The following is a 26,721-nucleotide window of genomic DNA, read 5'->3' on the forward strand; positions in this document are numbered from 1 at the left end:
TGAGGTCCTTCTGACTCCCGGGCCCGTGGTCTAGCCATTAGGCCAGGTTGATTCTCTATTCTGCTGATCGTCCTTCCCACCACCCTCTCCTCTCTCTCCTCCTTGAGGGTAGAGCTGAAGGAAGGAAATGGTGGATCCCAGGGGCTTCCTCCCCCTCCTCCCTGGAGAACCGGACACCCCAGAAAAGTCAGGAATGGGGGTGAGGGGAGGAAGGAAAGGTATCCCCACCAAGGCCCTCATTTTCAGCCTCCCCTCTTGCTGCCGCTCCTCTGGCTAACTGCCTTTTCGTTCGGTAGCTTATGGAATCGTCTCTCAAATGGAAGCAGGTGAGGAGGCTGTGAACGGGGAGACCGGATGGGTCAGGTGGAGCCTGGATGGGCTCCGCCTTGCCTTAAGCCTCCTCTCTAGATTATCCATCCCCATTCCTGTCTCCCTGATTCCTGCATTTTCCACCTCCGATTGTTAGGAGGTCCTTCCTAACGTCCGACTTCCGTGCCAGTCCGGCAATCAGTTAGTCGCATTTATCGAGCACCTGCTGGGTGCAGAGCACTGCACTGAACGCTTGGGAGAGTATGATGTAACGTATCTATTCCCTGCCCACAGCGGCAGGCTCAGCCCGCCGCCCCGCCATCTCCAATGTTCCACCAAATTTATTATTATTATTAATAATAGTAATAATAGATGTAATAGTATTGAAGTGCTTACTATATGCCAAGCACTGTACTAAGCGCTAGGGTAGATACAAGAAAATCAAGCCCCACGTGGGGCTCACCCTCCAAGTGGGAGGGAGAATAGATACCGAATCCCCATTTTGCAGATGAGGGAACTGAGGCACCGAGGAGTTGCCCAAGGCGACCCAGCAGACCAACGGTAGAGCCAGGTTTTGAACGCAGGTCCTCTGACTCCCAGGCCTGGGCTCTTCCCACTAGGCCACCCTGCCTCTGCCTGCCCCCGACCTCCATCCCCGCCGTGCGGAGGGTGGTGGGGACGTCTCTCCGGGGAGTCTTGTCGTAGGGATGGAGCTTCCGGAATCTCTTGCTCCAGAACTTGGATCCAAAGCCTTATGGGGGGGAGGCCCTCCCCAGGACCAGAGCTGAGCCCCCTAACCCCAACCCCGACCCCTCCGAAAGCCCCTCTCCCCTCCCCAGGACGCCCTGGGGACCCCAGCCCACAAGGCCCCGTGGTTGGTCTACTCACCCGTCCTGCCGCTGCCCCTGCCCCGAGCTCTCTTGGGGGTCTGGGGGCCTCCCCACTGGGGTCTTCCCCCTCTCCTCCCCCGGCTCGGCCGAGGGCGGACTCTTGGACCCGAGGTTCGGTGGCCAGGGCCTGGCGGAGCGCCCGCCTCAGGGATGGAGGGCAGGGGGCAGAGGGCAGGGGGTGGGGCCTGGCACCGGACCGCGGTCGGGGCCACGAGCGCTATTGGCAAGAGCCCGGGCGTGGGAGGACGTGGGTTCCAATCCCGCCTCCGCCTCTTGCTGCTGCTGTGATCTTGGGCAAGTCTCTTCACTTCTCTGGGCCTCAGTTTCCTCATCTGTAAAATGGGGATTCATTCATTCATCCAATCGTATTTATTGAGCGCTTACTGTGTGCAGAGTACTATACTAAGCGCTTGGAAAGGACAATTCGGCAACAGATAGAGACAATCCCTACCCAACAACGGGCTCACGGCCTAGAAGGGGGAGACAGACAACAAAACAAAACAAGTAGACGGGCATCAGCAACATCAAACATAGAGAAATAGAGTTATAGATATATATATACATCGTAATAAAATAAATAAAATAAATCATTAATAAATAAAATAACGATAAATATGTACAAATATACACAAATGTGGTGGGGTGGAGAAGTGGGTAGATCAGAGGGAGGGAGTGGGGGCGATGGGGAGGGGAGGAGGAGCAGAGGAAAGTGGGGGGCTCAGTCTGGGAAGGCCTCCTGGAGGATGAAGACTATCCCAGCGCTTAGAACAGTGCTTGGCACATAGTAAGCACTTAACAAATACCATAGTAATAATACAGGGTCGCCCGGACCGTTACTAAGGGAACGAGGATGAGGCGGGGTCTCGCTCCAGACCGTTGGTGGGGCCTCGGGCATGTGCTGAGTCTTTATTATTACTATTATCATCATGATATTAATTAAGCGCTTACTACATGCCAAGCACTGTCCTAAGCGCTGGGGTAGACACAAGGTCATCAGGTTGTCCCATGAGGGGCTCACAGTCTTCACCCCCATTTTACAGAGGAGGTCACAGAGGCTCAGAGAAATGAAGTGACTTGCCCAAGGTCACAGCAGCATTCATTCATTCAGTCGTATTTATTGAGCGCTGACTATGTGCAGAGCACTGTACTAAGCAGCAGACAAGTGACAGAGGTGGGATTAGAACCCATGACTTTCTGACTCCCAGGCCCGGGCTCTACCCACTAAGAGACTACTCTTAAGAGAAGCAGCATGGCTCAGTGGCAAGAGCCCGGGCTTGGGAGTCAGAGGTCATGAGTTCGAATCCCGGCTCTGCCGCCTGTCAGCTGTGTGACTTTGGGCAAGTCACTTCACTTCTCGGGGCCTCAGTTACCTCATCTGGAAAATGGGGACAAAGGCCGTGAGCCCCACGTGGGACAACCTGATGACCTTGTATCTACCCCAGCGCTTAGAACAGTGCTTGGCACATAGTAAGCGCTTAACCAGCGCCAACGTTATTATTACCCACTAGGCCATGCTGCTCCTCTCAGTAAAGGGGAGAAGGGGAGCAAGCAGAGGTGCGGCGGGGAGGAAAAGAGGCGGAGCGGGATGAAATTCAAATAATTCCTCCTGTGGCTATCCATTTTTCTTCGGATAAAGCAAAAATTAATTAGCATCTTCACAACTTCCTACCAGCTGCCTCCGCCCCGACAATCCGCTCCCCGCTTCCGATCCAGCCCTTCGGGATCATCACTTCCTCGAGGCGAGGCTCCTCCGATGAACCTCGCTCGCCATTCCCCTGCCTCCGAACGGCGGCTCACGCCCTTTCCGGAGTCGATCGATCCATCAGTGGTCTTTATTGAGCGCTTACTATGTGCAGCGCACTGTTCTTAGTGTAGAGGAGAGAGCACGGGCCTAGGATTCAAAAGGTCATAACCCCGACGATGGTATCAAGGGCTATGTGCCAAGCGCCGTTCTAAGCGCTGGGATAGATGCAAGGTTATCACGTTGTCCCACGGGGGGGGCTCTCAGTCTTCATCCCCATTTTGCAGATGGGGTAACTGAGGCCCAGAGAAGTGAAGTGACTTGCCCAGAGTCACCCAGCTGACATGTGGCGGAGTCAGGATCAGAACCCACGACCTCTGACTCCCAAGCCCGGGCTCTTTCCGCTAAGCCACGCTGCTTCTCTTGCCTGCTGTGTGACCTTGGGCAAGCCGCTACGCTTCTCTGGGCCTCATCTGGAAAATGGGGATTTGAGACTGTGAACTCCACGTGGGATGGAGACTAGGTCAAACTCGATTTGCTTGCACCCACCCCAGCGCTTAGTACAGTGCCTGGCACGCGGTAAGAGCTTAATAAATACCATCATTATCACGGAGCGCTTGGGAGAGTACAACAGATTCAGCCCTTGGCACACAGTGCTTAGCACAAAGTAAGCACTTAAATACCGTAATTATTATTAATTAGCAGACCCATTCCCCGCTCATAACGAGCTTATAGTCTAGACGGCATCTCTCCATCACTCCACATCCATTCCTCCAGGAAAGCCTCCTGAAAAGTCACCTCCGCCAGGAGGCATTCCCTGATTAGCCCCCACCTCCCCTCTTATCGCGCTCATCTGTTCATTATTTAATTCCTTAATTCCTTTCCTTTTTCTCATTTGTATCTCCGCTTTTTGCAAACGACAATCTGTAACAGCTGTGGAGCGGTGTGCCTAGCGGGACACAGGCCTGGGAGTCGGAGGATCTGTGTTCATTCACTCAGTCGTATCGATCGAGCGCTCACTGTGCGCAGAGCACTGGACTAAGCGCTTGGAAAGTACACTTAGGCAAGAGATAGAGACCATCCCTACCCAACAACGGGCTCCCAGTCTAGAAGGTGGGGGACAGACAACAAAACGAAACGTAGACGGCCATCGATAGCATCAATATAAATAACCAGAATTATAGACATATATACTTCATTAGTAAGATAAATATTTTATTAATTAATTTAATAAATAAAAATGTTCTAATCCCGGTTGTATCTCGCGCCTGCCGTGTAATCTTGGGCGAGTCACTTTATCTGATCTGTGCCTGTTACCTCATCTCTACAGTGGAGATGCAGTATCTGTGCTCATTTGTATATATTTTTATTACCCTATTTATTTTATTACCCTATTTATTTTATTAACAAGGTGTCCATTCCCTTGATTCTATTTATTGCGATTAAGTTGTCTTGTCTTTGTCCGTCTGTCTCCCCCATTTAGACTGTGAGCCCGTCGATGGGCAGGGATTGTCTCCATCTGTTGCCGAATTGTCCATTCCAAGCGCTTAGTACAGTGCTCTGCACATAGTGAGCGCTCAATAAATACTATTGAATGAATGAATACCCGTTCTCCTTCCTACTTAGGTTACGAGCCCTGGGTGGGACAGAACTACATCTGGCCTGATTACCTCGTATCTTCCCCAGTGCTTAGAACAGTGCTTGACATCTAGTAGGTACTTAATCAATAGCATTATTATTATTACAGTTATTATTACTGTCATTAATAATAATAATGGAATCAATTGCAAACTCTCTGAGGGCAAGAGGCTGTATTTATTCCCTTGTGTCTGGTCCAGCGCCGGGCCTTCTGTGACCTCAGCTGATGATGATAACGAAGACGGAAGTGGGGGCCTGGGGAAAGATTTGTGGGCCAGGACTGTGTCTGTTTATTGTTATTTTGGACTGTCATTCATTCAGTCGTATTTACTGAGCACTTACTGTGTGCAGAACACTATAATAATGACGGTATTTGTTTGTTAAGCGCTTACTATGTGCCAAACACTGTTCTAAGCGCTGGGGGATACAAGGTGATCAATTTGTCCCACGTGGGGCTCACAGTCTTTATCCCCATTTTACAGATGAGGGAACTGAGCCACAGAGAAGTTAAATGACTTGCCCAAAGTCCCACAGCTGACAAGTGGCAGAGCCGGGATTCGAACCCATGACCTCCGACTCCCAAGCCCGGGCTCTTTCCAGCGAGCCACGCTGCTTCTCACTATACTGAGCACTTGGGAGAGTACACTACCCAAGCACTTAATAGGGTGCTTTATTAATAATAAGCAAAATGGCATTTGTTAAGCGCTTCCTATGTGCCAGGCACTGTATTAAGCGCTGGGGTGGATACAGTCCCTGTCCCCTGTGGGGAACATCATTTTATAAATGAGGGAACCGAGGCCCAGAGAAGTGAAGCGACTGGCCCAAGGTCACACAGCGGACGAGTGGCGGAGCCGGGATTAGAACCCGTGACCTTCTGACTCCCAGGCCCGGGTTCTAGCCACTACACCGTGCTGTTTGGCACAGAGTAAGGGCTCAATAAATACAACGGAATGAATGAATAAATGAATTTGGGTGGGGGGGTCAGCAGCTGAGGAGAAGCCCCAGGCCCCTCCTGGCCCCCCGCCCCCGGTTCTTTATTCCTCCCTCTTCCTTTCAAAATGGCCGGGGCAGGGAAGGAATAGGGGAGGGGAAGGAAACCACAACGCTTAGTTTGGGTCGGGGGGGCGGAGGGGGAAATGAGGACACAAGTTTAGGGAGGAACGGTTCGGTTTGGGGGAAGAGCCTCGGGCTCGTCGGCCTTTCTATTTATTACGTTCTCATATTCAATTCGAGAGGCAGCGTGGCTCAGTGGAAAGAGTCAGAGGTCATGGGTTCGAATCCCGACTCTGCCGCTTGTCAGCTGTGTGACCGTGGGCAAGTCACTTCACTGCTCTGGGCCTCGGTGACCTCATCTGTAAAATGGGGATGGAGACTGGGAGCCTCACGTGGGACAACCTGATTACCCTGTATCTACCCCAGCGCTTAGAACAGTGCTCCGCACAGAGTAAGTGCTTAACAAATACAAATACCAACATTATTAATTCAACCGTATTTATTAAGCCCTCACTCTGTGCGGAGCACTGTACTAAGCGCTTGCGAAGCCCAATTCAGCAACAAATAGACAGTCCCTGTCCACAACAGAATCATCCTCTGGGCTCAGAGAGGTTGAGTAACATGGAGAACGTCACAGAGCGCGGCCTCGGCCTTTGCCCCGGAAAGGGAGGCGGGGCGGGATTCATTCATTCATTCATTCATTCACTCACTCATTTGTTCATATTTACTGAGCGCTTACTGTGTGCAGAGCACTGGACTAAGCGCTTGGGAAAGCACAACAATCAAGAGAAGCAGCGTGGCTTCGTAGAAAGAGCCCGGGCTTGGGTCGAGGGCTTCTCATCCCTGCCCCGCCACTTGTCTGCTGGGTGACTTTGGGCGAGTCACTTCGCTTCTCTGGGCCTCAGTTCCCTCATCTGGAAAACGGGGATGAAGACTGTGAGCCCCACGTGGCACCCTAGCGCTCAGAACAGTGCTTGGAACATAGTAAGCGCTTAACGAATGCCATCATCGTTATCATTATTATTCCCCGCCCACAACGAGCTCACAGCTCGGGGGAGACAGACATCAGTACAAGTAAATAAAATTCCAGATATGGACATAAGCGCTTTGGGGCCACGGGTGGGAAGAGCCAGAGGAGCGGGTCAGGGATGGCGGAGCGTTGCCCCGGCGGGGAGGGCCCGGGTAAGGGCAGGGGGCACGAGTATCCCGTGGCATGCCCTCTTCCACGCGACATTAAATCGAGAAGAAATGGAGCGGCCATCACTTCCTGGTGACTCAGGCTGGACAGGAAGCAGAGACGGAGAGACAGAGCAGCGGCTGCAGGTTTTATTAAACTCACACCTCCCTCGCCGCGCCCCCTCCCCGCCCCGGCCCTCCCGTCGGCTCGCCGGCCCCGGCTAGAAAAGGCGGGTCGGGGGTCCCCCGGCCTCGACCCCCGGGCCGCCCCTGCCGCTCCGGGCCTTCAGAAGATGCGCACGGCCTGCAGCAGCACGTCGCCCCCGACCTCCAGACCCCGGACCCTCTGCGGGGGCACGCGGTGGGCGAACCTGTGATACTCTGCGTCGCCGATCACAACCTGGGGGGTCAAGGGCAAGGACAAGGTGAGGGAATGGGGGGTGCTGCGGGACCGAAGCCCAGGCTCTGTGGACTCCTGCCCCCCTCTTCCTCGAGACCCCTTCTGGGGGGCGTGGGAGAGGTCGGCCCAACCATCCCCCCCACCCCCAGCTCCGCCATTTGTCAGCTGTGTCCCTTTGGGCCAGTCACGTAACTTCTGTCTGCCTCAGTGGCCTCATCTGTAAAATGGGGATTAACAATAACAGTAATAATGATAATGATGATGGTTTCTGTTAAGCGCTTACTATGTGCCAAGCACTGTCCTAAGCGCCGGGGTAGATAGAAGGTGATCAGGTTGTCCCACGTGGGGTTCACAGTCTTCATCCCCATTTTACGGATGAGGACACCGAGGCACAGTGAAGTGACTCGCTCAAAGTCCCACAGCTGACGAGTGGCAGGGCCGGGATTAGAACCCACGACATGTGGATCTCAAGCCCGGGCTCTGTGCCTCAGTTCCCTCATCCGTCAAATGGGGATGAGGACTGTGAGCCCCACGTGGGCCAACCTGATGACCCTGTATCTCCCCCAGCGCTTCCAACAGTGCTTGGCACATGGCAAGCGCTCAGCAAATACCATCATCATCGTCATCGTCGTCACCTCTGGCTCCTCTCTGTGACGGCCCCTCCCCCAGCCTTTGGCAAGTCCTTCACTCCCCCCTCCTCCCGTCGCGCTCTACCCTCCCTCCCTCCTGCTGCTGCGGGCTCTGCTCCATCCCCGGGCTTAGTGGCAAGAGCCCGGGCTTGGGAGTCAGAGGTCACGGGTTCTAATCCTACCCCCGCCACCTGTCTGCTGCATGACTTTGGGCAAGTCACTTCACTTCTCTATGTGACCTCATCCGTAGAATGGGGATGAAGACCGTGAGCGCCCGCCGTGGGCCAACCTCATGACCTTGTATCCCCACCCCGGCGCTTAGAACGGTGCTTGGCACATAGTGAGCGCTTAACACATCCCATCATGATCATTATTCATTCAGTCGTACTGAGCGAGGGCTTGTCGGGTGCAGAGCCCGGGGCTCTCGGCCTCCCACCCCAACCGGGCCCGGGTCCCGACCAGGTCGGGGGCCCCCGACCTTGTAGCCGTCGTCGGCTGCGATGAGGAGAAGGTCGAAGGGCTCCCCGCGGCGGAAGGGCAGACCCCGGCCCCGCTCCTCCTTCTTCCAGGAGCCCCCCTCGAAGCTGTTGAAGACCACCTCGCCGGTGTCCATGCGCGGGTTAAAGTGGAGCGCGGTGTCCGCTCCCGCCTCCTCCCCGCACAGGAAATTCACGTGGAACCTGGTGGGACGCCCCCGGAGCGTTTAGCACGGCCCTTCTGCCATGGTGAAGCCCGTTGCTGGGCAGGGTTGTCCCTCTCTGCTGCCCGGTTGGACTCTCCGAGCGCTTAGCCCAGTGCTCCGCACACGGTGGGCGCCCAATAAATACGATAGAAGGAACGAATAGATGCCACTGGAGGTATGCCCCACCCCTGCCTCCAGAGGAGGGGCGTGGTTCAGTGGCAAGAGCCCGGGCTTCGGAGTCGGAGGTCATGGGTTCTAATCCCGCCCCCGCCCCCTTGTCAGCCGTGAGACTTGCGGGCAAGGCACCTCCCTTCTCTGGGCCTCAGTTCCCTCATCTGGAAAATGGGGATGAAATCTGAGAGCCCCAAGCGGGGCGACCCGATGGCCTTCTATCCTCCCCTCCAACCCCCCAGCGCTTAGAACAGTGCTTGGCACATAGTAAGCACTTTTAACAAATACCATCGTTATGATCACGATTATGCGAAGCAGCGTGGCTCAGGGGCAAGAGCCCAGGCTTGGGAGTCAGAGGCTGTGGGTTCTAATCCCGGCTCTGCCGTTTATCGGCTGGGTGATAAACCAGCTTCGCTTCTCTGGGGCTCAGTGACCCCATCTGGAAAATGGGGATGAAGACGGGGAGCCCCACGGGGGCCGACCCGATGGCCTCGTATCCCCCCCAGTGTTTAGAACAGTGCTTGGCACATAGTAAGCCCTTACCAAATGCCGTCATTATCGTCATCGTCCAGGGACCCCCGGCTCCCCACCCGAGACCTCACCCGGCCACCCGAGCCCCCCCCTCCCCCGGGCCAGTTCCCCGGGCCCCCTCACCTGGCCGCCTCCTGGGGCACGACGCCCCGCAGCCGGACCACGGAGCCCGGGCGCAGCCCCTCGGGACAGGTCGCCTTGTGCGGGACGGTCTGGAGGGGGGCGAGGGGGACACGGGGGGAAGGGGATGCACACCGAGAGATGGACAGCGGGGGGGTGGAGGCGTCCACGCACACACACAACACACACACGCTCCCCCAGGGATGAGCTCAAGCCAGAGAGAAGCGGAGACACCGACCGGCCTTGCCTAATGGGGGATGGCACCACCCCAGTCCGAGGGTTACAGGGACCACCCCCCCCGGGCTCTCCTCTCTCCCTCTCCCCGGCCCCCCGCCCCCGCTTCCCCAAACTGGGCCTTCGCCTGCCTCCTCCCCACTCCAACTGGGCCCGGGTGGAACCGGGACGTGCCCCCGGCTGCCCCCGAGGGCCCAGTCGGTGCCGGGGTTGACGACTCACGAGGTTCTCGGAAGCCATGGCAGCAGACGGATGCGGCGGGTGTCGGGGCTGGAGCCGGGGGCTCTTTATAGCTTGGTCGGGGGGGGGGGGGGGGGGCGGGTTGGCCTCCCGCGCCAGGCTGACTCATCCCGCAGCCTCGGGGGGACTCACCGGGCCTGCCCAGACCCCGCCCTACTGGAGAGACGTGGTGGGTTTGGGCCGGGCCCAAGCACGGGTGCCCACATAGAGATCTCTCTCCCGCCGCCCCAGCCCCTGTGCCCCACCCAGGACTCTTCCCCAGCCTTCTCCCCCACCCGCAGCCGCCCCCGGGCCTGGGGCCCGACGGCGGCCTTTCGCGGAGGGGGAAGAGTGGGGTGGTGGGGAGGGGAAAGTGGGGACAGTGATGATGATCACGGTATTCGTTAAGCGCCAAGCGCTGTTCCGAGCGCTGGGGTGGATACGAGGTCATCGGGTTGTCCCACGTGGGGGTCGCCGTCTTCATCCCCGTTTTAGAGATGAGGGAACTGAGGCCCGGAGGGGTGAAGCGACTCGCCCAAGATCGCAGAGCTCGTGGTAGACACGGAGAGCGAGCGAGGCCCGAGGCCCACCTGGGCTCTGAGGGCCCCTCCGCCTCAGTATGGCGGGCAAGCCCGGCCGGGACCGGCAGTGGGTGACGTGTGGGGGAGACCGCGCTTCCCGTTCCCACACTTCCACGGTCTCATCGCTCATCCCGCCCCGTCCCCACGGGCGCTGGGCGAGGCCTGACTCGATGGGGTGGGGGGAGAAGGAGGAGAGAGCCAGGTGCCCCGGGGAACGATTCCCAGATAACTGATCCCGGCCCCCGCCACCCCACGCTGGAGCTTGCCAAGCCCCGGGAGGACTGGGGGAGGTGGGAGGTGGGGAGGGGGGGAGCGCTCCCCCAGCCCCGGGCATGGATGGGATCCCGCAATCCCACCCCACGCTCCCTTCCGGGAGACCCCCACTGCGCCCCTGCCCTCCCACCCCGCTAGGCCCCACCTGAGGTTCCGCCCTCAGTGGGAGGCAGGGAAGCTTCCAGAGAGCTCTGACCCCTCCCTTCGCCGCCCCCGCTGGAGGGGCAGGACACCTGGGTTCTCGCAGCAGCTTGTCTGGAGGATTTGGGGCGGGAGGAGGGGCTGGAGGGGGAAAGTGCTTAGAGATCCCCAGAAAGGGGAAGGTTGGAGAAGGGTGGGGTGGGAAGGAGAGAGGGACGAGGGGAGACCGCAGCTCCTCCCTGCCCCACGGGCGCGAGGCCCCGGCCCCGTCCCTGCGCGACCCGACCCGGTGGGGAGAAGGAGGTGGGCTCTATGTGAGCCCCACGTGAGACAATCTGATTACCCTATATCTCCCCCAGCGCTTAGAACAGTGCTCTGCACATAGTAAGCGCTTAACAGATACCATAATTATTATTATTAATAATAATGTGTGGCATCTGTTAAGCGCTTCCTGGATGCCTGGCACCGTACTAAGCGCTGGGGTGGTTACAAGCAAATCAGGTGGGGCACTGCCCTGTCCCCCGTGGGGCTCACAGTCTCAATCCCCATTTTACAGCTGAGGTCACTGAGGCCCAGAGAAGGGAAGTGACTTGCCCGAGGTCACACAGCAGACAAGAGGCCGAGCTGGGACGCCCCGGGCTTAATGAACTGCAGCAGCGGGCACCGCAAGGTGACCCCTGGGCCCTTCCAACTCCCCCCTTGGCATACGGAAGGGGCCACGGAGGGACGATCGTTCCTGGCTGGAAATGGCATATTTATTGAGGGCAGCGGTGGCCCAGACAAGTGTGGACATGGCAGAGGGTGGGAGGGACTGTCTGGACACCTAGGGTGGACACAGTGGCGGCGAGGGGGGAGCGTTGCGGGTTTGGGGGCCGGATAGCGTGGCAGGGGGAGGGGCGGGGTAGCAGGAAGGTGGGGGGCCGAGAGCTGGAAGAAGTGATATTGGGTCCCTGCTATGGGGGTTGGAGATTGGTGCCCGAGGAGGGTCCACCGTGCCAGGAGGAGCCCGTGGACAGAGCTCAGATCTGGACGTAGGACAGTTTTACGTCGCCCTGGATCTCCAGCGTGTTGATCTTCTGGAAGGCGGAGAGGCGGTGGGTGAAGTCGAACACATGGTCGCCGTTGGCGTAGACCTTGAACCGGTCCATTCCACAGCGGATAGAGAGCTGGCGTGGGGGCGGGATATCGGTGTCAGTGCCGCCGGAGCGGGACCGGGCACCGGGCCGGGCACCGAGCGGGGCGCCGGACCGGGCGCGCGGCGGGAGAGGGAGGCAGAGAGGGGCGCTGGGGACCCGGGGGTGGGGGCAGCTGTGGGGAGAGGGAGGAGGGCGGGGCGGGCGCAGACGTGGAAAGGAGAGGGAAATCGAGGGGCGCGGAGGGGAGACCCCAGACTCACGTCGAAATAGTGGCCCCGAGCGAAGGGGTTGAAGGCGACCTTGACCTCCTCCTTGCCCCACTTGCCCTTCAGGAAGCTGTTGCGCACGATCGAGCCGCTGAGCAAGCGGGGGTTGATGTGCAGGGCGACGTCGTCGCTCTCGCCCTCCTTCAAGTTGATGATGAAGCTGGGACGGAAAGGGGGGCGGGGGTGTCGGCAGGAGAGGAGGGGAAGGGCAGTGGCTCCTAGGCCCCCCTGGTCTGGAGGGAGCCAAGGACCGAGAGGGCCAGTCCACAGGGCAGAGGAGCGGTGGAAGGTGACCCGGCCTCTGGCCGGGTCCTCGAGGCAGAGCGAGGGCCCTGGGGTCCGGGGGTGGGGAGTATTGGACCCTCCCGGCGGGCACTCCTCCGCCCCGCCCCATCTGGGTACCTTTCAGCAGTCGTGGGCACAAAGCCCTTCACCACAATGGTGCTCCGGGCCGAGAGCCCCCCATTCAGGTGACCCCGGTAGGGCGTCGACTGTGGGGAGAACAATAATAATAATAATTAATACTCATGGTACTCGTTAAGCGCCGACTACGTGCCAAGCTCTGTTTAAGACACTGGGGCAGGTACAACTTAATCAGGTGGGACGCAGTCCCGGTCCCACACGGGGCTCACGGTCTCAATCCCCATTTTACAGCTGAGGTCACCGAGGCCCGGAGAAGGCACCGCCAGGCAGCTCCCACCCAGGCCCACCCTGCCCCCCTGCATCCCTCCCCGCCAACCCCAGCTGCTTCTCCATAGGGCGGGGTGAGGAGTGGGGGCGGTCGGGGGTCTTACCGGGTTGAAGACTGGGGGTCCCCCCATCGACTGTGCAAGAGAAGAGCAAAGCGAGAGAAGTCAGGGAAGGGTGTGGCCCGGCCCCAGCTCCAACCCCAGCCCCACCACCGGTGTACTCACCGGGAGGCTCGAGGGGGGACTCTGAACTCCAGCGCCCTAAAGGGAGAGGCGGCACGTGATGAGGGGTGGCGGGAAGGGGCTGGGAGTTCAGTCAGCCCCCCGTCACTGTCACCTTCCCCCCGGAGTCCCCTCGCCCCCCATCTCCGTCCCGCTGTGGATCCCGGCGTGGGGGACTTACGGGGTAGGCCGGTGGCATAGAGGAGCCCTGCGGAGAGAGGAGACGGAGGGGTAAGGAGGGGGGACCCCGCGGGGGGCAGCCCGAGCCCTCCCCCCGGCCCCCTCCCGGTGCCCCCCTCCTCCCGCGTCACCCCCCGGCCTCACCGGCTCCTTTCCCCCGATGAAGTTGATGCTCTGCAGCGACAGGTCACCATCCACGTGCAGATGGGTGACCATCTGAGGGGGCAGCCGGTGCCCGAACTCGTAGAAGGGGTTGCCGTTCACCACCACCTGCCGGGGGGTGAGGGAGGGCGGAGGTCAAGGGCCAGAGCCCGAGGAGGCCCCGCCGCCGGTCACCCCCGTCGCTCCCCGGGCACCTTGTAGTGCTCGTTGGTGACGAGGAAGACGAGCTCGAAGTGAGAGCCCCGGTGGAAGGGCATGCTGCGCTTCTTCTCCTCGTTGCACCAGCGCCCGCCCTGGAAGGAGTTGAACACCACCTTGTCCCAGCCGTCGAAGCGCGGGTTGAAGTGGAAGGCGATGTCCGCCTCGGATCCGGAGCCCGCCTTGAAGTTCACGCAGAACCTGGGCCCGGAGCCGGGGCGGGGTTGAGCAGGGGCTCCCTCACCGCCCGGCGGGGAGACCCTCCCCCTAACCCCCCCCGTCCCAGAAGCGGGAGAACTAGAGGTCGGTGGGGGAAGCGTGGGAGACCCCAACCACCCCCTCCCGCTGGATCTCCCCCCCCGGGCCCCTCCTACCGCTTCATCTTCTCGTCGGCGTTCCCCTGGATGTAGACGGACATCCCCGGCTGCAGCCCCCCCGGGATGGGGCTGTTGTAGGGGAGGGTCTGGGGGAGGGAGGCCCGGGTGAGCGGGTGCGGTGTCCCCTCCCTGGCGGCTTCTCCCCCACCCCGTGACTGGCATTCGCCCGCCTCCTCCCCACCAGCACCAACTGATCAGAGATCGGAGCCCGAACAGGGGCGGTGGCGTCTTGGGGGGTCGGAGATGGGGGCCGGGAGGGGGAAGGTGGGGGTTGCTTCGGATCGAGGGCAGAAAGGGGTCGGGGGGGGTCAGGGGGTGAGAGATCAGGGCCGGAAGGGGGTCCGAGGGTGTGTCGGGGGGAGTCGGAGATCAGGGCTGGAAGGGGTTCGAGTGGGTGTGTTGGTTGGGGGCCAGAAGGGGGTCGGTGGGGGTCAGTCCCTTTAGACTGTAAACTCACTGTGGGCAGGGAACGTGACCGTTTATTGTTGTATTGTACTCTCCCAAATGCTTAGTACAGTGCTCCGCACACAGTAAGCGCTCAATAAATACGATCGAATGAACTGAATGATTGAATGAATGAGTCAGAGATCAGGACCAGAAGGGGGTCAGTGGGTGTGCTGCGGGAAGTCAGAGATTAGGGCCGGGGTTCCAGTGGGTGTGTTTGTTGGGGGTCAGAGATCAGGGCCAGAAGGGGGTTAGTGCGGTCAGACGTCAAGGCCAAAAGGTCAGAGATCAGGGCTGGGTAATCAGAACAGGTGAACATCGAGGACTGGGAAATCGGGGAATCTGAATAGCGTAGGGGTGGAATTAGAGATCGGGATCGGGGGCCGGAAGGCTGGGCGAGGGAGCCATACGGTAATCTGGCCGGGGCATCGAGGGGAGACCGGATCGGAGCTCGGGATTAAGGGGCTGGAGAGGGTCAGAGGGTGGGCCTGGGGGTGTCCGGGGGAGCTGAGAAGGTCGGGGGGGAGTCGGAGAGCGGGACGGGGGTCCGAAGGGCCACGGGCGTGGAGACGGGGAGGGGGCGGCGGAGAGTCGGAGAGCAGGGAGGGGGATGTTGGCGGGGTCAACGGTCACTCACAGGGTTGTAGCTGGGCCGGTATCCGGGTGCGGGGACGTAAGACATGGTGGCAGGAGGAGTCAGACACTGGCAGCCGAATGGGACACGGAAGGGATGGGCAGTAATTTATATCCCCGCTGCCGGGGAGGGGCCGGCCGCCCGGCCCCGGGACGCCGTCCCCTCTCCGTCCGCACCAGCCCCTGCCTCCTGCCCCCCACGTCCCGCCTCTCTACCCCCTGAGTGGGCACCCCTCAGCCAGCGGGGCGTCCCACGGAACCAGCCTCGGGGGGCTTCTGCCCAGGCCCCGAGGGTCCCTGAGGACCCCTTCCCCCCAACTCCCGCTATCCTCAGGAAGGGGAAGTACCACATCCCAACCTTTGTCCCCTGGACCTTATCTCCGCTTGTAAATCCTGCTTCCACCTGTGTTTACTCAGGAGGATCCTTGGGCAGGGAGTGAGGAGCGGCCGGGGGGCAAAAATAACCAGGCAAACAGGTGGGGGGGAGGCGGAGGCCGGATGAAGGATGCCAAGGCCCCGCGGGGGCCCGGTGGGCATTCTCGGCTCAAGGTCAGGATAACCCTTCGACGGGCTCCCTGCCCGCCTAGACCCTGTGGATGGGAAGATGGCATCTGTGGCCGAATTGTCCGTTCCAAGCGCTTAGTACAGTGCTCCGTACCTAGTAAGCGCTCAATAAATACTATTGAACGAATGAATCTCTGCCTCAGGGGCTGCGCCCAGTCGGCCCGCTCTCGGGCCGGGGCACCGGGTCCGAATCCCCTGCACCTCCCCTCACCTCCCGATGAGGCCTAGGGGAGACAGGGCCGGGAGAGGTGGAGGGCAACTCGCCCCTACCCTGGTACTGTTTAGACACACCTGTCGGGGGAGGGATGGGGGCACCGCCACTAAAATCCTGTCATTTTCCTGCAGAACGTCTCTAGAATCCACCCCCTCCTCTCTATGCGTCACCACGTTGGTCCAAACACTCATCATCTCCTGCCTCGACTACTACTGGACAGACCCCGGGCTTGGGAGTCAGAGGTCATAGGTTCGAATCCCGGCTCTGCCACTTGTCAGCTGTGTGACTGTGGGCGAGTCACTTCACTTCTCTGTGCCTCAGTTCCCTCACCTGTCAAATGGGGATGAAGACTGTGAGCCTCACGTGGGACAACCTGATCACCCTGTATCTACCCCAGCGCTTAGAACAGTGCTCTGCACATAGTTAGCGCTTAATAAATAAATACCAACATTATTGCTACGGCAATCTCCTCGCCGACCTCCCCGACTCCAGTCCATACTTCACCCTGCTGTCCGGATCATTTATCATCTAAAAAAACATTCAGTCCACGTCTCCTCCACACCTTTTATTTTTATGGTATTTGTTAGGCGCTTACTATGCGTCAGGCGCTATTCTAAGCCCTTCGATCAGATTGGACAGAGTCCCTGTCCCATGTGGGGCTCGCAGTCTTAATCCCCATTTTACCGATGAGGTAACAGAGGCCCAGGGAAGTGAAGTGACTTTCCCAAGGTCACACAGCAGACAAGTGGCGGAGTCAGGATTGGAACCCAGGTCCTTCTGACTCCCAGGACCGAGTTCTATCCACTAGGCCATGCTCCTTTTCAACAACCTCTAAAGGCTGCCCATCCCTTCAGTGATGGCAACCGGAAGCTCGCCGTCTCCGACCTCACCTCGCTATTCTATTCCTCCGCTGTTCTCTTCTGATGCCTCCAACCCCGCGGCACTTACGTACGTATCTTTAAATTATATATTACAGATTACTTATTTATTCATAGTACAGAAGCAGCAAGGCCGAGTGAATAGAACACGGGCCTGGGACTCAAAAAGCCGTGGGTTCTCAATCCTGGCTCCGCCATTTGTCTGCCGCGTCACCTCGAGCAAGTCACTTCACTTCTCTGGGCCTCAGTTATCTCATCTGCAAAATGGGGATTAAGGCCGCGAGCCCTCTGCGGGACGGGGACTGTGTCCAACCCCATTATCTTGCGTCTAACCCAGCGCTTAGTACACGCCTGGAACACAATAAGACTTTATCAAATACCACAATTATGGTTATTATTATATTGACGTCTGGTTCCCCCTCTAGACTGTAAGCCGGTTACGGGCAGGGAACGTATCTGCTAATTCTGTTGCATTGTACTCTCCCAAGCGTTTAGTACAGTGCTCTGCATATAGTAAGCGCTCAATAAGTACTATCGATAGATAATGCCAACCTACTCACTATGCCTCCAACTCATCTCTCAGGCTGAGCCCCTTACCCATGTCTTCTCTCTGGCCTGGAATTGGGTCCCCCTTCATATCCGACAGACCACCACTCTCCTTAGTAATAATAATAATAATATTTGTTAAGCGCTTACTAGGTGCAGAGCACTGTTCTAAGCGCTGGGGTAGATACAGGGTAATCAGGTTGTCCCACATGAGGCTCGCCGTCTTAATCCCCGTTTTACGGATGAGGTAACTGAGGCCCAGAGAAGTTTAGTGTATTGCCCACTGTCACACAGCTGACAGATGGCAGAGCCGGGATTCAAACCCATGACCTCTGACTCCTAAGCCCGTGCTCTTTCCCCTGAGCCACGCCGCTTCTCTCTATTCTTATCTATCTAATGTCATTTCTTAGTGGAACGATATGGGCTTGGGAGTCGGAGGTCATGGGTTCTAATCCCCGCTCCACCACCTGTCAGCTGTGTGATTTGGGGCAAGTCACTTCACTTCTCTGGGCCTCAGTTCCCTCATCTGGAAAATGGGGGTGAAGACTGTGAGCCCCACGTGGGACAACCTGTATCTACCCCAGCGCTTAGAACAGTGCCTGGCGCATAGTAAGCTCTTAATAAATACCATCATCATCATCTCTTCTAGGATCACATCTCCTCCAAGAGGCCTTCCCGGCGTAAACTTTCCTTTCTTCACACTAATTCCGCTCCCTTCCACGTCCTCTATGCATTAGGGTCTGGACCCTTTAAACACTATGACACTCGCCCCAAACCCGGCCTCACAGCACTTGTGTCTCTCTATCCTTATAATAATAATAAAGTAATCTGTTAAGTGCTTACTCTGTGCCGAGCACTGTACTAAGCGCCGGGGTGGATATAAGCAAATAGGGTTGGACACAGTCCCTGTCCCACGAGGGGCTCACAGTCTTAATATCCACTTAACAGACGGGAGAACAGAGGCACAGAGAAGTAAAGTGACTTACCCAAGGTCACACAGGTTGTCCAAAGTAATACTCTGCAGCTTCCTCAATCTAGAACTTATTTTGACATGTCTCCCCGCTAGCCGGCACGCTAGGGCAGGAATCGCGTCTACCACTTCCTTTTTACTCTTCTCTCCCAGCTACTTAATACTGTGCTCCGGCGCACACTAAAACTCAGCAGATCCCATTCATTCATTGACAGGAGGAGGATCGGGGAGTAGAATTTGGTCTGAGGGGACAGGGTCTGACCCTGCTGGTGTGTGGGTGCGCGCAAATAGGGAGGTGAGGGCTGCCGAGTGACGTCTCTGGGCCTCAGTTTCCTCATCCGCAAAATGGGGATGAAATACTCGCTCTCCCTTCCCTTCAGACCGGGAGCCCCAAGTGGGCCAGGGGCAGGGTAAACTAATCATCCTCTATCTACCTGACTGCTTAGCACAGCACGGGACACATAGTAAGAACTCAAACAATGCCTCTCATTATTATTATCATTGGTTTTACCGGGCCTCCCTGGTCCCTCAGGCCTTCGCCCTCTCAAATGAGGGTGGGGACCGCCAATTCTTGAAGCGTTCCCTATTTTTATTTGTATCGATTGTATAGAGTCCCCCCACGCTAGACTGCGAGCTCATGTTGCGCAGGGAATGTCACTGAACAGTGTTGTACTTTCCCGAACGCTCAGTACAGTGCTCTGCACACAGTAAGCGCTCAATAAATACAACTGAATGACCAGAAAGTCCATGGAAGCTCCAGCATCTGGTCGGCCCTCACGCAGGGCTTTCTCTGACTGCCTCTCTGCTGGGATAAGGCTCTAGGACACAGAATTCAGCCTATCAACACTTTCTTTTATTTTAGACAGACAAGGAAAGAAATCCAGGTCACTGTCACCACTGACCTGCCCTTCTCCTGGACAGGAAGGGGGGATGGGTTGGTAGAAAGGGGCTGGAGACAAGGCACTTGGGGTTTGGGGCAGAGGGACGGGGGGAGCGGGCACCAAAGGGTCCTTTAGAGTTTGGAAAACTTGACCGTCTTGAGCTCCTTCTTCTCCATCAGGGCCTGGACGGACTTCATGATGTCATCGGTCTGCAGCATGCTCATGTTCCAGGACGCCTGGGGCCGAGGCGGGAGGGGATGGAGGGGGAAAACGGGGCGCAGTCAGGGGTGGGAGGGGCAGTCGGGCCACCGGATCACGATGGGGTCAGTGAGGGCCGGCGGGGGACGGCGAGGCAGTCGGTGAGACCCTTAAAGGCGGCAGGATTGGGAGTGGACCAATGAGAGGGCAGGTGACGGGGAGACGATCAGGAGGGGCGGGGGGTGTTTGTGCGGGAGGGTGCTGAGGGCCGGGAGGCCGGACGCGGACCGAGCCGCCCGCCCGCCCGGCCGGGGCCCGCTGCTCACCATGAAATTGAGCCCCTCGGCCACCGAGTGGTCCCGGGAGTAGACCAGGTTGACCTTGGTCCCCTGCACGGCCACTGGGCTCTTGCTGGCGATCTCGGTCGCCAGGGCCAAGGCCCCGGCCATCAGCGCCTCCTTGGTCTGGAAGACACGGCTGAGGGGCGGGGAGAAGGGGAGTGGACAGGTGAGGGGTGGGGGAACGGGGACCGCCCCGGAAGGGCGGAGCTGCCCGAGGGAATAGGGGCCGTGAGATGGGGTGCCTGGGTCCCCTGGGGTCCGGGCCTCGGGCTGGGGCCTGGCAACCCGGCCAAGCTCTGGGGAAGAGGAGGAGGAGGTAGGGGAGGGCGATACCTGACCAGGCCACTGCTCAGGGCTTCGTCGGCCATCATCTTGCGGGCGGTGAAGGCCAGTTCGTTCACCAGGCTGCGTGGGGAGGGGAGAGAGCTGTGGGTCAGGTGAGCGAAGCCCCTCCTGCCGCCCACCTGGCTGTCCTCCCCCAGTCCCCCTAACCCCGGCTCGGCCCAGGGCCGGTCACCTCTGGCTCCCGACGATGCGGGGGAGACGCTGGAGAGTCCCCACGTCGGCCGCCAGCCCGACGTCCACCTCCTGGACGGGACGGGAGAGGCTAAGTGAGACGCCCGGCGCGGGGCCCGGCACCCGCCCGCCCGGTGACCCGGAGGCGGACGAGCGCCCGGCGCGCTGCCGCGGGGTCGGGGACGGGGGGGGGGGGGGGGGGCACCACGTACCTTCACCTGGAACCAGGCGTCCTGTGAGCAGTAGCGGATGTCACAGGCCGAGATCAGGTCCACTCCTGGGGTCAGAGGGGCGGGGGGCGGAGGTGGAGACGACTGGCAAGGGGCCCTCTCCATCCCCCCTCCCCTCCCCAGTCTCCCCCTCTAGACTGTAAGCTCGACGTGGGCAGGGAACGTATCTGTTTATTGTTGGACTCTCCCAAGCGCCTAGTTCGGTGCTCCGTGCGGTAAGGGCTCAAAAAATACGAGTGACTGACTGAACGACCGCGGCCCCCTTCCCAAGGGGCAGAGGGGGGACCCGGGGACCGGAGGGGGGGGCAGGGAGGGAGAGCCGCCAATGGGCGGAGAAGTCAGCGGGGTAGGGAGGCCGGGCATCAGCCTAACTCACCTCCCCCGATGCAGCCCCCGTGGATGGCCGCAATGACGGGCTTGGGGCACTGAAACGGAAGACGATGAGTTGGGGGTGGGGGGCCATTGGGGAAGTGGGAACCAGTAAGACCAGGACCTGAGGTGCCCTGAAGGACCCCGCTGGCGCCCGCCCCGACTCCGCCGTTCAGCGGGAAGGTGGAAGGTTTTCCCTTTTCTGATCATTACGGTATTTGTTAAGCGCTTACTACATGCCAAGCGCTGGGGTAGACACAAGCTAGTCAGCTTGGACACAGTCCCCGCCCCACGTGGGGCTCCCGTTCTTAATGGGCGGGGTGGGAGGTCCAGAGCCCCAGGCCTTGCTGAACGCAAGACAGGCAGCCTGGCGTCAGCAGGACCTGGGTTCTAATCCCGGGCTCTGTCACTTGTCTTCTGTGTGATTTCGGGGCGAGTCACTTCACTTCTCTGTCCCTCAGTGACTTCATCTGGGGGTTAAGACCGCGAGCCCCCTGTGGGACGGGGACCGTGTCCAACCTGATGATCTCGTACTACCCCGGGGCTTAGTACAGTGCCTGCCATATAGTAAGCGCTTAAGAATACCAGAAAAAACAAACAGAAACAAGAACGCGGCAACTCCCGGCGGACGGGGTGGGGCCTGCTAACAAGACCCAACCGGCCCAGGCGTTCGGGACCGTGCTCTGCCCACGGTAGACGGAGACGTCGCCGCTCGGCCAATACGATCCATCGGCTGGACCGGTCGTTCCCACGTTGAGCGGTCGGGGAGGAGTCCGGGGGCCGGGCCCGGCGGGAGCTCGGGGGCCACACCTGGAGGTCCCTGGCGGGGAGTGGCCGGCGTGAGCCAGCCCGCCCGCCCAGCTCTGCACACTTGCCTTTTCCAGCACATTGAAGGTCTCCTGGTAGCGGGTGATGATATCCCTCAGGATCCAGCTGACTCGGGCCGTGTCATCCTGCTGTTGCTGCAGAATTTCCCCGGCCATGTCCGTCAGGTCAATCCCTGCGGTGGGGAGGGGGAAGGGGAGACAGCCCCACGGCGCTTGTGTCCCACCTGCCGTGTACTTATATTAATGTGGATCTCCCCCTCTAGATTGTAAGCTCGATGTGGGCAGGGAGGGTGCCTGCTTATTGTTCTACTCTTCCGAGCGCTTAGGACAGAGCTCCGCACGCAGAAAGCGCCCAATGAACACGACTGACTGCCCGAGTGAGCGCGATTCCTCTGGGCCCCCTCCCCAGGCTCTCCCTCCTGCCTCCCACCCTGCAGCTCTGCCCCACCGGGAAGCGCAAGTCTACCCTCCCTCCCGCCTGCTGCAGTCCCCCCGAGTGCCCCCCGTACCTGAAGTGAACATTTTGCCCGCTCCGGACAGCACCACTGCCCGGCACTCGGAGTCCTGAGAGATCTTGTTAAAGCACTCAACCATCTCCCTGGGGGAGGGGAGACATTCACTCATTCCATCGTATTTATGGAGCGCTTAACTGGGTGCAGAGCACTGTACTAAGCGACAGGTGGGCAAGGGGCTGCTTTGGAGGAGCCTCCACCCTCCTTTTCTGTCTCTGCTTCCTTTTCCCGCTGCAGGGATGGCCTGAAGCCACTAATCTGTAAACTCCTTGTAGGCAGGGATTGTGTCCCACCAACCCTAATGGACCGTGTTGTCCCCAGCCGCTTTGGCGAGGCGTCGTGGCCTAGTGGAAAGAGCCCGGGGCCTGGGAGTCAGCAGAACCTGGGTTCTAATCCCGACTCCGCCACTTGTGCGCCGTGTGACCTTGGCCTCCTCGCTTCACTTCTCTGCGCCTCGGTTCCCTCATCTGTAAAATAGAGGTTAAGACTGCGAACCCCACGTGGGACACGCACTGGGTCCAACCTGATTTGCCTGTATCTGCCCCAGCGCTTAGACTGGTGTCTGGCACACAGTGGGTGCTTTGAGAAAAACCACTGCGCTCAGTACAGTGCTCTGCACACGGTAGGTGCTCAATAAATGCGACTGATTGGGGTCGGGCTAGCCAGCAGAGCCCTGCACGGGGCTGAGAATTCCCAGCTGCTCACGGGGACGACCGTCCCCATCTCACTGCGGCCCCGATGGAGGAGGACGGGGGCGTTCCAGGGGTCGAGGGTGGCGGCCTCCACTAGGGCTGGGGCCGACCTCCAGAAGGCCTTGCTCATGGCGTTCCTCTTGACGGGCCGGTTCAGCTCGACGTGGAGGACGTGGCCCTCGACGGGGGTCACCTTCAGGGATTCGTAGCCGTGGTCCATGGCCCGGGGCTCGGCCTGGGCCGAGGACAGAGGGCGGACGACGATCCGGGGCCGGGCACCGCTAGCCAGATCTGTGGACGGCCGACGGCGGGGACTCAGCACGACGCCGACCTTGATCTCCTTGTTCTCCCTCCCTCTGCCCTCGCACTCGGCGCCCCGGGAGATCTTGGGAAACGGAGAAGCGGCATGGCCTAATAATAATACTGTCGGTATCTGTTAAGCGCTTACTACGTGCAGAGCACTGTTCTAAGCGCCGGGGGAGATACGGGGTCATCAGGTTGTCCGACGTGAGGCTCCCAGTCTTCATCCCCATTTTACAGGTAACTGAGGCCCAGTGAAGTGACTTGCCCACAGTCCCGCAGCTGACAAGTGGCAGAGCCGGGATTCGAACCCATGACCTCTGACTCCCAAAGCCGGGCTCTAGAGGATACAGCCCAGGCCCGGGAGTCAGAAGGAGCCCCAAGACTCCACCCCCTTGGCTCCTGGGTGACCTTGGGCAAATCGCTTCACTTCCCTGTGCCTCAGTTCCCTCATCTGTAAAATGGGGATGAAGACTGAGCCTCACGTGGGGCAATCTGATGACCCTGTATCTCCCCCAGCGCTTAGAACGGTGCTCGGCACATAGTAAGCGCTTAACAAATACCAACATTATTATTATTATTATTGAATTGTATCTACTCCTGTGCTTAGAACAGTGCTCGACGCATGGTAAGCGCTTAACAAATACCATTTTTTTAAAAAAATGGCTCCTTCCGGGAGCCGGATTCTGGATCCCGGCTCGACCCCGAGGCCACGGGGGGGGGGGAACGGGTGACGATCCTCGCCATGACGGGGCCCGATTGTGAGGGCGGTGGGAGTGCGCTGGGGGGGGCCGGGGCTCCGGGGCCTGGGGACAGCTGGCAGCTCGAGCCGCCCGAGGGACTAGTGGGCGTAGCTCAGTGGAAAGAGCCCGGGCTTGGGAGTCATGGGTTCGAATCCCGGCTCTGCCACTTGTCAGCTGCGGGACTGTGAGCAAGTCACTTCACTTCTCTGGGCCTCAGTTACCTGGAAAATGGGGATGGAGACCGGGAGCCTCGCGTGGGACAACCTGATGACCCTGTATCTCCCCCGGCGCTTAGAACAGTGCTCTGCACATAGTAAGCGCTTAACAGATACCAACGTTATTAATGGGCGGGTGAGGGTCGGGGGGGGAAGCATCCTGGGGGTCAGGGGCCAGGGACGGATACGGAGACCCCTTTCCCGCCGTGTTCTCACCCTCGTCTCCTGGCTGCGGTGGGTCTCGAGCCCTGCCGGTCCTCCCACCTTTCCCCCACTCCCCTTTGCCCCGAGAGGCCGGCTCCGGGCACTCGGCCCGGACGGGAGGCGTGGGGGAAGGGGATTGGCTTCATCTCGGCCTGACCGTCGCCCTGTGATCACTCATTCATTCAATGATATTTATTGAGCGCTTACTATGTGCACGGCACTGGACTAAGCGCTTGGAATGGACAGACAGAGACCATCCCCGCCCAGTGAAGGGCTCGCGGTCTAAGCGAAGAGAAGCAGCGCGGCTCGGTGGAAAGACCCCGCGTTTGGGAGCCAGAGGTCAGGGGTTCGAATCCCCGCTTAGCTGGGTGACTGTGGGCGAGTCACTTCACTTCTCCGGGCCTCAGTGACCTCATCTGGAAAATGGGGATTGAAACTGTGAGCCTCACGTGGGACCACCTGATGACCCTGTATCTACCCCAGCGCTCAGAACAGTGCTCTGCACGTAGTAAGCGCTTAAATAACCAACACTAATCGGGGGAGACGGACGGACAAAAACAAGACATCCCCTCCACCGGGGTGGTAAGGAGGAGGGACAGAGTGTGAGGGAAGGGGGCTGCTCCCCGCATCCATTAGCCCGGACCCCCATGAGTCGACCCCCACGGTTGCCATGGAAATAGGATCCCTAAGGGCGCACGAATGTCGGGGCGGTGGCCTCCAATTATAATAATTATGGTACTTCTTGGGCGCTTATTACGTGCCAAGCCCGGTAAGGAGGGTATTCAGTAAAGCACTTCCTATGGGTGCCGGGCACTGGGGTCCTGTCGCCCCTGAGGGCTCGCCGTCTTCATCCCCATTTTGCAGATGAGATAACTGAGGGACGGAGAAGTGAAGTGACTTGCTCCAGAAGAGGCAGAAGGTGGAATTAGAACCCAGGTCCCGGATATCACCTCCTCTATACACACAATTCTCTGGTAAAGCAGTGCGGCTCAGTGGAAAGAGCAGGGGCTTAGGAGTCGGAGGTCGCGGGTTCTAATCCTGCCTCCGCCACCTGTGTGACTGTGGGCAAGTCACTTCTCTGGGCCTCAGTTCCCTCATCTGGAAAATGGGGATGAAGAGTGTGAGGTCCCACGTGGGACAACCTGATGACCCTGGATCTCCCCCAGCGCTTAGGACAGGGTTTGGCACATAGTGCTTAATAATAATAATGATGTTGGTATTAATAATAATCATGTTGGTGTTAATAATAATAATGTTGGTATCTGTTAAGTGCTATGTGCCGAGCCCTGTTCTAAGCGCTGGGGCTTAGCCAATACCAACATGATTATTATTCTCTGCTGTGTGACCTTGGGTAAGTCACGTCACTTCTCCGTGCCTCGGTCCTCTCCTCTGTAAAAGGGGGATTACAACGGGGCGCCCCACGTGGGGCACCGTGGTTACCTCCTATCTCCCCGCAGCGCTCAGTACAGTGCTTGGCACATAGTAAGCGCTTAACGAATCCCAGTATTGTTATGGCTGGGGGCTTCTGGGGGGGGGGGGTGTCGTTCACCCTGACACCCTCCCCCCCACCACACCACACCAAGGCGTCCAGGTGGGTTTCGGGCGGTACTCACGGCGCCTCAGGGCCCCTCTAAGGCCGCAGGAAGCCGCCGCCAGCGCCGCCATGGAGGCCGGGGGACGGAACGGGCCGCCACACCTTCTCCTCACCGCCCGCCGGGCCCGCCCTCGGCGCCATCTTAACTCCGGGCAGCCCGCCGCCATCTTGAGCCCCGCACGCGCTCCCGCCGCCATCTTAACTCCGGGCAGCCCGCCGCCATCTTGAGCCCCCCGCGAGCGCGTCCGCCGCCATCTTAACTCCGGGCAGGGCGCCGCCATCAGACTCCCGCCGGCCCGGCTTCTCCCGTTTCCGCTTCCGGCCGGGGAAGGCGGCGAGGCCCCGCCCGCCGCCCATCAGCCCCGCTGGGGTCGGAGCTGTGAACCCCGACGCGGGTCTGGAGGATGTGGGTTAAAGTTGATATTTGTTCAGCGCTTACTCTGTGCAGAGCACTGTTCTAAGCGCCGGGGGAGAGACAGGGTCATCAGGTTGTCCCACGTGAGGCTCAGTCTTCATCCCCATTTTACAGATGAGGTCACTGAGGCACAGAAGTGAAGTGACTTGCCCACAGTCACACAGCTGACAAGTGGCAGAGTCGGAATTCGAACCCACGACCTCTGGCTCCCAAGCCCGGGCTCTTTTCCACTGAGCCACGCTGCTTCCCAATCCTACCTCTGCCAATTGCTTGCTGCGTGACCTTGGGCAAGTCACGTCGCTTCTCTGGGCCTCAGTTTGCTCAACTCCAAAATGGGGATACCCGTTCTTCCTCCTACTTAGACCGGGTGATCTTGAGCAAGTCACTTCACTTCTCCAACCCTCAGTTACCTCATCTGCAAAATGGGGATGGAGACGGTGAGCCCCGGGCGGGCGGGGACGCTCTGACGTGTACCTT

The 26,721-nt window shown here is 59.2% G+C and overlaps 4 protein-coding genes across 5 annotated transcripts in view; all 4 read right to left on the bottom strand.

Annotated features, from left to right (window-relative positions):
* CAPN12 (calpain 12) overlaps positions 1-1,301 on the bottom strand; it is a 30,694-nt gene extending 29,393 nt beyond the window's left edge. For both annotated transcript variants that reach the window (XM_029064784.2, XM_039912246.1), the window contains exon 1: positions 1,198-1,301. The gene's annotated coding sequence lies outside the window, so the exon portion shown is untranslated. The remainder of the gene's footprint in view (positions 1-1,197) is intronic.
* A 5,656-nt stretch (positions 1,302-6,957) lies between these two features.
* LOC100090167 (galectin-7-like) lies at positions 6,958-9,797 on the bottom strand. Its single transcript, XM_001519334.4, has 4 exons — positions 9,737-9,797; positions 9,284-9,372; positions 8,255-8,456; positions 6,958-7,147 (listed from the first exon to the last, which is right to left on the bottom strand). Exons 1-4 carry the CDS (start codon positions 9,752-9,754, stop codon positions 7,034-7,036), a joined length of 423 nt encoding a protein of 140 aa, XP_001519384.2. The 5' UTR covers positions 9,755-9,797; the 3' UTR covers positions 6,958-7,033.
* Positions 9,798-11,474: 1,677 nt separating this feature from the next.
* On the bottom strand, positions 11,475-16,094 carry LGALS4 (galectin 4). Its single transcript, XM_029064807.1, has 10 exons — positions 15,040-16,094; positions 13,956-14,044; positions 13,578-13,782; positions 13,366-13,491; positions 13,223-13,249; positions 13,045-13,080; positions 12,925-12,954; positions 12,533-12,621; positions 12,125-12,290; positions 11,475-11,894 (listed from the first exon to the last, which is right to left on the bottom strand). The coding sequence occupies exons 1-10, from the start codon at positions 15,082-15,084 to the stop codon at positions 11,748-11,750; spliced, it is 960 nt and encodes a 319-aa protein (XP_028920640.1). The 5' UTR covers positions 15,085-16,094; the 3' UTR covers positions 11,475-11,747.
* Positions 16,095-19,038: 2,944 nt separating this feature from the next.
* Positions 19,039-26,041, bottom strand: ECH1 (enoyl-CoA hydratase 1). Its single transcript, XM_029064805.2, has 10 exons — positions 25,849-26,041; positions 22,884-23,064; positions 22,079-22,167; positions 21,618-21,742; positions 20,750-20,798; positions 20,356-20,420; positions 20,145-20,215; positions 19,961-20,032; positions 19,613-19,763; positions 19,039-19,324 (listed from the first exon to the last, which is right to left on the bottom strand). The coding sequence occupies exons 1-10, from the start codon at positions 26,024-26,026 to the stop codon at positions 19,220-19,222; spliced, it is 1,086 nt and encodes a 361-aa protein (XP_028920638.1). The 5' UTR covers positions 26,027-26,041; the 3' UTR covers positions 19,039-19,219.
* Positions 26,042-26,721: the final 680 nt, after the last annotated feature.

Source organism: Ornithorhynchus anatinus, chromosome 5 (genome assembly GCF_004115215.2).
Source record: "Ornithorhynchus anatinus isolate Pmale09 chromosome 5, mOrnAna1.pri.v4, whole genome shotgun sequence".
NCBI classification, from domain to species: Eukaryota; Metazoa; Chordata; class Mammalia; order Monotremata; family Ornithorhynchidae; genus Ornithorhynchus; species Ornithorhynchus anatinus.